At 31.8% G+C, this 11,095-nt stretch overlaps 1 protein-coding gene across 1 annotated transcript; it reads right to left on the bottom strand.

Moving 5' to 3' along the window:
- Positions 1 to 1,079: 1,079 nt before the first annotated feature.
- On the bottom strand, positions 1,080 to 7,783 carry LOC130623792 (histone H4 transcription factor-like). Its single transcript, XM_057439314.1, has 11 exons — positions 7,583 to 7,783; positions 6,226 to 6,294; positions 5,534 to 5,833; positions 4,994 to 5,146; positions 4,758 to 4,835; positions 4,561 to 4,681; positions 4,022 to 4,157; positions 3,575 to 3,699; positions 3,002 to 3,237; positions 1,966 to 2,108; positions 1,080 to 1,794 (listed from the first exon to the last, which is right to left on the bottom strand). The coding sequence occupies exons 1-11, from the start codon at positions 7,746 to 7,748 to the stop codon at positions 1,252 to 1,254; spliced, it is 2,070 nt and encodes a 689-aa protein (XP_057295297.1). The 5' UTR covers positions 7,749 to 7,783; the 3' UTR covers positions 1,080 to 1,251.
- Positions 7,784 to 11,095: the final 3,312 nt, after the last annotated feature.

Raw genomic sequence — 11,095 nt, 5'->3', positions numbered from 1 at the left:
TTGGTCCCAAAGATTTTTTTTTTGTAACTTGATTGTTTCGATCATCTAAAAGCGACGCACTTTATGTATTATAAGATTTGATTTTTTTTTCTTAATATTTTCCAATATTGTTGCCATATGTTTTGTCAGCTTGTATTAATAAGTATAATGGATCATGAAATCACAACTTAGGAAATTCAGTTATATTAAGCAAGAAAAGATTTCTGATGAAAATAGTTTCCAACTTTTACAAACAAGTACGTATATTTTCCCAGTTTTCTAAAAATAAAATAAAAAAGGATGTCCTTTCTCAGCCTTTTTGGTCAGAGTGACAGCTCTTATAAATATAGGGAAAATTATTTACGTGCAGACCTTATCCACATCTCCCTGCGAATGAACCTCAGCCCTTGGGTGCCTTCCACATTTACAAAAGTAAATTCTGGAACTTTTCCGAAGGATCAAAAACGTAAATAGTTTACACGACCTGACAACTACGAAATGTAAATCTAAACAAAAATTGGTGTAAACAAAATTTTAACAGGAGTATATTGTATTTTCAGGAGTTTCAAGGAATTTCCAAGAGTAGTAACCAACCTGTTGCATGCTATGATTTTCCTAGGCAAACCTTTGCTAGGTAGCAGTGTTTTTGGAACGTTAATTGATTGTTGAAAAATATGTACTTTAAAAAAAAAACTTCAGAAGGTTGCCAAAGTACTGACACGGCGATCAGTGGGTCAGTTACTGAAAGCTGGTGAAACTATCAAGCAAATCTTGCCGGAATCAGCATAGTTAATTTGGTACGTGTGTAAATTTTCAACTCAATTGAACTTCAAGAAATGTTGTTGCGATTGCATTACTGCATAAAAAAAATCGCGACTAGACTTTTTTGAATTTCTCAAGATTTTGTTAAGGATTTTGAGTATTCTATCCATTTGCTGTCAAATATCTTTAATAACTTTTTTGTATTATCGAGAATTATAATTATTCGTTTTAAATATGCAGGAACCAAGGAAAGGCATCGCAGTAATTGTAAGCAATGGCCGACACCTTTAAAAAAATACTTCGCATTTACCAAAACACGTTTTATGTTACCAGTTAAAATATAAAAATAGTTAAATATCTTTTCTTGGTCAACAACGTACATACTTTAAAATATTAAGAAAGCAGAACACAAGAAAAAAAAAGTTTAACAAGTCTGGAAACTGCAGGTTATTTAAAACTTTTATTATTACATTTTTTAAACAAACAAAATAAAGTTCAAAGAAAAGGCATTCAGTCCTTTTTACTGACTTGATGCGTAAAAGAGAGTAAAACTTGTGATGCATCCCACTTCTGGTCTCTTTCAATATCCGGCTCAAGTTCAACACAACGGGAGCTTGGTTCAGTTTCGTTCAAAACTTCCTCCCGTTTTATATTAACATTTTTACATGATTCAGTATCCGTCTGTCCAACAATATTCTCAGTTTTTATTTTTTTATTTATAGCGTTATCAACAGAAAGATCTTCGGGCAGTTGTCTTTTTCCAGCTGAGCCCTTCAAGGGAGAATCAAAGCCAGCTTGTTCGTATTTTATATCGATGTGATCGCATAGAGCGTCAAGACGTTGCGAGTCTTCTTCTACAAGGGACACGTGGTCTATGGTAACTTCCTCTTGAACGTCGTTCTGAACTCCTGGAATATTACAAAGTTCTCTGGAATTGAACTGTGTTGCTTTGGAGGATTGTTTTAACCTTTTGTATAAATCAGATACGAGAGCAGAACCTGTCAACGAGCTGTGATTTAGATTAGTTTTTGACGACATTGCAATAAGCTGTGTCTAAAATAAACCAAAAAACCAAAACATTAAACAGTATTTAATTTGAATAACGGAAGATAGTCACGTTGCAGCTACAGTAAAGATCGTCACGCCAGAATGCATGGGCAACTTAAAGATCGGCCATTTTAACATCACCGTGGTAACAAATAAAATTTTTAAAAAGAAACAAACCATGACAGAAGCATCATAATCTGGTGGCTTTGGTTGCAAATATATTTCACCAGTAGATGATACTACTACTTCTGTGCTATCTGTTAAATGGATGGTTTCACATTCCATATCCGCGGTTGTTGACATGTAATCAATTTCCTCACCTGCATAAACAAAAATAAATACATAATGTAAAAGATGAGATATTATTTCGTATTGTCTGTTCAATGTTCATATTATTGTGAAAAGCGTATCAGCGGGTCAGTTGCTTGATAAAGTAAAAGATGTTGAGCATCTATTTATATAATATAATATAATATTTTATATTATCTTCAATAATATCAAACAGCAATATTGAAAATCCATCTTGGCAAAAGTCAGATCGCTAGAGAAATCAAGAATAAAATTTAGGTTATTTAGGAGATTTTGAGGCATAACCACTACGCTAATAAATTGAACGAAATACAGTAACCTTGTCACTCTCAAAATATGCTTCTGGAGTACTAAGAGTTCAACAACAAAGGGTATCTTTTTCTTCAGCAACATCGTACGTTTTCTAACTCATAGTTCGAAAATTTTAAAATTTTCTAAATATTCCGATCCGAAAATGTTTAATTTAAAACTTTAAGAGTTCATTTAAACGGAGCATTACGTTTCAGTTATAAGAGCCAATCCTTAGAACTGTACCGGAAAACGGTTCCGCCAAACAAAAGATCCCATTTTCAAGGATTTTACTTATTTGAAGACGTTAGTAACAATAGGGAGAAATTTTTGCAATTTACTTTTGCGATTAAGAGGCCTAAGAATAAACTTTGCAGAATTAATGTCCGCGTCTCTCCTATTTATAAAAATCAAAGTGTTTTTCTTAATAACATCAGGTATATCACAGCATAGTATCAAAATCAAATATCAAGGAAAATGCATGATTTAAACATCATTTTTCTCATCGTCTTCAACAATATCAAGCTTATATAGTTTTATAATTTTATTTGCGATTTACTCGTAAAAGTGCAATTTTGCAAAATTCAATTAGCGAATAGGGTTTAAAATCGCCTACCATTTATATCCTGTGTTTCATTATATTCATCTTCAGGATTTTCTTCTTCACCTTTATAGTGACACTCCTCCTCCTTATCTAGCTCTTCACTCTCCTCCTGAACCTCCACCGTCGTATCTTCAAAGCTCTCTATTTGGTTGCTTTCATTATTTTTCTCACTTAATCTCTCAGTGAGTTCCGCACTCTCGAAACGAACCATTTGTAAACGAAAAAGACCATCTTCATATTCTATATACCTGAAATATGTACAGGTAAAAATATTTTTGAACTAATAGTAGTAAGAAAAAAAAGTTTTATATAAAAAACTGCAGTTTAAGTAACCTTCCTTAAGATAAGCATAATCTTTTCCCCTAAAAATTGAGAAACTCAGTATTTGTGAAAATTAATTTTAGCAATTTTTTCGTATGATTTGCGTAGCACTTAGTGACGTTAATTTACAGTCCTGCGGAAGAAATCCCCTGAAAATGAAAATGATGGTATGTATATAAAAATCTTTGTTTGTAAAACTCCTGAAATTTAAATATTTAGACCTAATAAACTGTTTATCAACACACTAATAAGATTATTTTGTACCTGAATCGTGGATGACCGGATGGCCAACTAAAATTATGTTTTTTCTTTAAGTGTTTGGTCAAACCAAAACCTCTTGAATACGTTTGGTTGCAGATGTGACAAACATAGCGGCTATTACTGTTTTCCTAAATGTAGTGATAAAGTAAAATACCACGATGTTGGAATGTATAAATTGTTCTATTCATGGAATTTGACAAACGGTAATAATATGCTTAAATGCAGGACAACGAAAAACACATGTAGGCTACCAAACAGTAAAACTTGCAAATTAAACAAAAGAAGAAAATATTAACGCTTAAAAATTAAACTCAGTTGATTTCAAAAGTAAAAGAAGCTGTTTTTGTAAGGCATTGTAAATGTAACACATACATATCTACAAAGGCCCACACGTGTCTGTAAAGAACTATTCTTACAAAATGTTAGGCAAGTATAAGAAGTTTGACTTACTGAATGAGTGACTTTCATATGTCTTTTCATGCAATGAGATGTTTTCGTTGAGTAACTGCACCCCTCCACATGACAAACGTAACATTTCTCTAGGTGGCTTTCTTCATGCCGAATCAGATCTGAGTTTGATTTAAAGCTGCGTAACAAATAATTAAAAATAAAGAAAACACTTTATATGGGAAACCATACAAACAACGACATGCATTCTATAACACACAGTTAGGGGGAGGCATAAAGTATCTCGAGCAATATATCTACTTAGGGACGCCATATCAAAAAGCGACGGTTAAAGAACTTCCTCCCTTGTGGTAAATTTCATAATAGGGCTCTGTTATTTTATATCAAGACGTTTTTTAATAAAAGGAACATTTCTAGCTTAAGCTTTTTTTTTTTCGTTATTATTTATATATATTATTTTTTAGTTTCCTGTAGTCCTACGTGTGATTAAAGAACAACAACGACAACAGCAACGAGAATGACAACAACAACAACAATAACAACAAACAAGTCAAGTTATCTGAAAGCAAACACTATCTCACCTGTGCTCACACATTGCACAAGAGAATGGACGATCGTCTGAATGTCTGTAGTGTATATGGTACTTTAATGAGCCTGGATTTGGACATGTCATGTCACAGTGAGGACATTTTAAATAATTCACTAAATACAAAAACGCAATGAAAAAAATTAGCCATTTGAAATACAAAAGCAAAAAAAATTTCGATGGTTTACATACCATGGTGTCTCATATGATCGCGAAGTAGTCTCTCTGATGCACATCTCCTTAAACAATGCGAGCATTGGAAGTTTTCATCTAAAGTAGATTTTAAATATAACATGAACTTTATTAACTTCGTGTATCCTGTGTGTTATAAAAAGGATGCTTCCCTATTTGAAAGTTGCTGAAATTCTGACCACTGAATTTGAAAAAAAAGAAGTGTTTAACATGACAAACAAAAGATATATACTCACAGGCTTCAACATTTTGACGTGAAAGGTGATCAAGCAATTTTGTTCGATTTGAAAATAATCCTCCACAGCCTGGACAAGCAAGAAGTTTCTCATGTGTATGGACACGAATGTGTTCTTTTAGCTTGTGTTTGTCTCGAAATAGAGTCGTGCAATCTAAAGAAATAGTATTTTAAGTAATTGAGTAATTATTGTTTTATTTCTTTTTATAAGCATAGTGTTTATAAACACATCTAATAAAATAAACATATGCTCAGCATAATGGTCATCTGGCTTAGTAGTTATCTATTTCTGCAATATTTAAGCTCTGTTTTATAAAAAAACCCAGCTATTTTCCTTCACCGAACAGAATTGTCAAAATAAATATACTTTAGAAAAATATAAGTGGAAAAATCATTTTTCAAAATAAGCATACCATAAGCAATATTTTAAGTCTGAAAATGAAATGATTTGTTTAGCATATCCAAGCCTGTTTTTAACAGTTATATGCTCATAATAAAACAAAAAAACAAACAAACAAACAATTTTTAGAGGAATACATACTTTCCCAACAACACTGTCTTTTAAGAATATGCTTCTCATCATACGTAGATGGCGCCTCTGCAACATGTTTCTCAACATGGCGATAGTATTTATTTGGACAAAGATATTCTGTATTACATTCATTCCAACGACAAACAAAAGGTCCTGTCATACAACTTAACATATGGTATTGATCATCCACATCGATTGTGCATGGACTCAGATTCAGTTTTGTGATGACTATATCTCCAAGTGTCTTTAATAGTGTGTGGTAACCATGCGCCATTATGTGCCGTACCAAATCAGTGAGGTCTTCACAACCTGTCGTAAAAATTGTCAATCGTCAGACGTTACAAAAAATCAAAAGAAATAAACAAAGGAATCCATTAATGTAATAACTTTTAACCGTAGAGCATCCTGATATATAGGAAAGTTTAACTGAGATAAAACAAATGCAATGTTCAGAACACATGCATGCAGTGTGCTAATTTGGATGTCAAGCAGGTCTAACAGTTTGTTGGATTTAAGAAATGTTTGGATTAGGCAGCATCAAGACATGAATTTGATAACACAGTGAACCAAGCAATTTGGTCAAAGTTTCATAGCAGGTGCACAGAACAAAATGGTTAAATATGGCATTGTCAGTTTAGCTTTATACCTTACTGTTCCATAAAAGGTGTTTTTAATATATGTAATACAACTTAAATACAAACCTTCCCATGAGCATTCTTTCCACATACAGCAACAATAAATAGGTTTCTCTTCAGAAGTATCAGTGTTTTCTACAAGGTAAATTTATGGAAGTTGAGTTTGTTATATCTAATTTATTTAAATTTTTGTCCACTTTAGTATTATATGCCGTAAATTTGGATGCCGTAAAAAAGGATTACGACATATGGAGCTCATGTTGCTTTTTACACATCAAAGTACATGCGTTTAACAATGAAAAGAAAGGGATGTGAAAATTAAATAAGATTTACAAATGTGTATAAATAACCAAAAAATTAGATAAATACATGAAAATAAGATCAAAATTTCAAATTCTATCTGTAATATTGCGGCAAAAATTCAAAAAATGATGTTGTTGTTTCATATATTATTAGTCTAAAAATGTATAGCTTTTAGACTTGTCATTTTACCGTGTCTTGATATCGATTTAGTAAATAAATCGAAATATCATGAAATCATGAAAAAGAAATTGTTAATTTTATCTTCTTAGATGCCTTAAAACTTAATTCACTGAATGACTGTCACTGTACAGAAAAAGCGCAAGTCATTATTGAAATTCCAGTTTCAATGTGTTATGAAGAACGAAAAGAATAATTATTACATATTCGAATTAAATTATGGTGTTTTTTAGCACAAACTCTAAAAACAGGTTATAAACATGCTATACTTTGAAGCTATAATAGGTTTAATAGTCACAAATGAATTAGGAAATTCAGGTTAAAATTCAAATACACCTTTTCACAGTTTAAGTTGTTCGCTCAATTTCGGTATTAAAAAAAGGAAGTAAACAGAGTGAATTTAATAAGGCTTTGACCATAGCCATTAAAAATATTATGCATTTTCTGAAGAAATAATTAGTCTTACAACATGAAAATTTAGTATGTTATTGCCAGTAACCCTACTTAAAACATATGTGAAGTATTTGTAACTTTTCTTTTAAAAATATTTCACAAAAAATTATTTCACTTTTCTTCAAAAGCCTTCCTAATTCATAACAGTTTACTTATATTTTTCAATTTTTAAGAGTGTTGTATAGCAAAAGAAAGATTTGAACTGGACTTGTGTATTGAAAAAAAACTGCTTAACTAATACTTAGAATACACTGTATTGACCCTGTCTCAGCCTACCAAACAGTTCCTAAATACATAAATAAACATTGCATCTGTAGTGCCACACCCTGGAACAAAAACAAATTGATACTAGCAGTGATGACATGCTTTTGTTATCTTGAGGACATGCATTTGCATGTACATGTCTTTTAAAAAGTTTTATCAAAGGAAAAAAAAGGAGATGTTAATTTTTATTTAGCAAGAGAATGACATAGAGCAATTGCATCCTTACCTGTTTCATTTTTAAGTCTCGACACAAAATCATCTGCATGAACTTTCAAATGGTCTGAAAACACTTCATATTCTGTGGTTAAAATAGTCATTGAACTTCTGCAGTTCTCCCATTCGCAACGAATATTACATACTTTTGTGCTTTTCTTTTTCTTCTTCTGACTCATTTTTTTTTACCTAAAAATATATACAAAAAATAAAATGTATATTAACATAATTCAAACATTATAATCTACAATATTAGACTCACTGGAAAAGTTGAACAAACAAAATAACTGAGATGATGCTTCCACTTAGAGTCCTTATAGAAAAAAAAACATCTGTCAAACTTCAAAATACAACTGGAGTCATCTTAAAAATACATTATTTTGTTCCTAAATCAACTCTTCCTTTAGTATCCATTATGCTCTTTTTGATTCTTATTTAAAATTTATACTTAGACACAGATCCTAATACACACATGTGTTAAGCTCTGAAATTTTATGATTTTAACTCACATACTTTGTCTTTATTTCATGAACTCTGCGTTCTTGTTAAATCCATAAACGTTCTTAAAAATAATAGACACATTTTTTTGTCTTCTGTCACAAGTGGCAGAAAATATTTGATTCAATGTAAGTGCCTTTATAGATATACACATTGGTACATAAAATGGATTGCCTCTCCCAACAGTGTGAATCATTGTAGGGGCGAAAGGGGGAGCTCAGTCAGACATATTTCATAGGTGTTTGCACTTACATTACCTCCACCACATCTATCTAAAAGGACATCACTAAAAGTTTCAGTTTAACAGTATTTTAGTACCCAACAAGAGACTAAACTCTCCTGGACAGGTTTGAACTTTTTTTTATTTTACGTGGGGATGCTTTATAGTTTTATTCTACAAACTGATTCAAATTGATCATGTTTTTTGTTTTGTTTGTATGTCATGTGGCACAGAAAGAGTGAAGGAAGTGCAGAGATAACGTGTAAGAAAAAGTAACAGTGTATAAAAAAGGTTAAATTTTGACTTGTTTGTGTTTACCTATTGTATATAAGTAAAAAACAATTTAATTTTGGATTGTATTAACATATATATTTATATTTAAATTTAAAAAAGTTTTATTTTTTTAGTAAAGATTTAGTAAAATTCTTTTTTTAATGCAATGGTTTCTGATTTAGTGTCCTCTTTTGAAAAAGCACCTATACTTCATACAGAAAATATTTTAATACTAATTTCCAGCCAACGGAAGGATTTACTGGTTGCAACAACGTCATTAAAACTATATTGCAATGCCATTTGGTGTGTGTGTAGCAAAAGCTTTGAGACATGTATTTAATTTTAAATTTAGAAAAGAGAAAAAGCATCTGTGGTGATCTGCTTTGCCTGTTATCTAGCAATTTCCTTGTGTATTTTAGTTTTATCTTGTGCTTATTAATTGTTTTGTGTTCACATATTGGCCATTTCCTGCTGGAGTTTCTTGTGGTTTTTGATGAAAGCAAAAAATTCATTGCTGCCATTTCGTTTTTTTATGACGTACTATAAGTGCACCAAATTTGATTAAATTAAGACAAGCCTATGAAAAAAGGGTATCTGCCCCCACCCCTTGGTCATAATATGTTCGAAAAACCAGGGACCAAATAGGGTAACTTCTAGATTAGGAAGTTTGATATTCTCTAATTATTGAAACTTTCTTTAGAACATTTACTAAAACTTCTTGATTGGTAAATTTCTTGCCAATAATAAAGTATCTAATTGCCTATTTTCGAGAGAAACTGCTAGCATGCTGCAGGTAAAGCTATAGCTAGCTAAGTAAAAGTAAGAATCAATTTCTTTAAGTTTTTACATTTAAAAATTTATATGCGAAAACAACGAAGATGGCTTTCTGAATTTGTATAAATAAGATAATATATATTTATCAACTTGATTGGCTAATCTGCACAAAATATATGCTGTATTTTGTTTTTCAACCAAGAAACGAGTGCAATTTTTAATTATACAGAGTGCAAAAAGCTTATATTCTTCCTTTGATTGGCTGATTTAGCGTGCAAAAAGCTTTTTATTTTTCCCTTGATTGGTCGAAAATTCGTAGGAAAAGCCTATATGCTCTTAAAAACGAAAAGTTGTCGGTGAATTTATTTTCACAAATATACATTGTATGATTCGAAAATTTTTTTTGTTTCAATAGTCATTAATCATAGAGGACGCACTCTCCACCGGGGATGAGACAATTGAATTATATCAGTCAACTCGAAAGAATTATATCATAGCACAACGATGGAGTTCTGTGCTATTTGGCTTCACAATGATAATTTATTCTTTTGTAAATTCGTAGTTTTTATTTCCATTCAAATTCTTTAAATGTGACATGAGCATAATTTGTTATAATGATCTAAATCACACGTGACTTCATATATTCAAATAATTTATAAATTCATGAATATAAATGAAATAAATTACCTTGCAGTGATTTTATTGGCCCCCATAACAATGCTTGTCAATATCGTTAACATAATTAAGCAGGGTGCAACCGACTATGTGAAGTTAACATGATATAAGACAGAGTATATATATGATAAACAAGTTATCACACATGCTCTCAAAGAATATTTGCTGATATGTTTTCGTTCTTTATGTTCTTGGATATTTCACTGACCTAAAGGCTCGTGAAATATGTAACGAGAACATAAAAACACTCAAAAAATATTGCCAATATTTTTCTTAGCACTGTGCAATAACTAGTACATAGCTATTATATACTACTTAGACCATTTATTTAGCTAGCTATCTAGCTATAGATGAATTCTGCTGTTTACATTTTCAGCAGCAAGCTCTTCATTCAGGCTTCGGCATTTGCCTGGCAGGAAAAAGATGGGGGTGCTAGGTAAAGCAAAGTTACTGTCCATTTCGTCACAGAAACTCAAAAGAAATTCACAGGAAAAGATCTCTCTTTACTAAACCACAGCATCTTTTTTCCTACCTCACAAATGGTGGTAGAACCAGAGCTTACCACTGAAATGTAAACAAATATCGTTATGCTGAATCCATAAAAAAGGATGGAGAGGAAAATGTATTGATAGTAATAAAGAAAGACTAAGTTGTTCAAAATAATACATAAAATAATAAAGTTAATACGGCGGAGAAAATGTAAAAACAAACAAATTATAATCTGCTAAAAGCTAGCTACGCAGTCCCAACAACAACACGCAAAAACAAGCAGGAAACAAAAAAAAGCAGTCATCAAACCAGTAGTTCAGTTATTACGATCCTGGTTAGCTGGTTCAGCGGCATCACTAGCTCAAAACTGCTAATATGGAGCATAAATATCTAACTACTTTGTTGTGAAAAAGTAGTCAAACAAAACAAAAAGAACAGAATTTTTTCACTTCTGGGCCGCCATCTTGGGTTTGGGTGACTTTTGAACCGCGGTCGAGTCCAAGCCGTAGAAGCAGACTAGATATTAAGTCCACTTCAATCGCGTACTTTGCGCCCCGCGGTTCTCCGTCGTCGAGGCAGAAACAGAAATTCGCGCAC

This window comes from Hydractinia symbiolongicarpus, chromosome 13 (assembly GCF_029227915.1).
Source record: "Hydractinia symbiolongicarpus strain clone_291-10 chromosome 13, HSymV2.1, whole genome shotgun sequence".
NCBI lineage: Eukaryota > Metazoa > Cnidaria > Hydrozoa > Anthoathecata > Hydractiniidae > Hydractinia > Hydractinia symbiolongicarpus.
The sequence above is the reverse complement of the archived record's forward strand: the minus strand, read 5'-3'. Positions and strand labels throughout refer to the sequence as shown.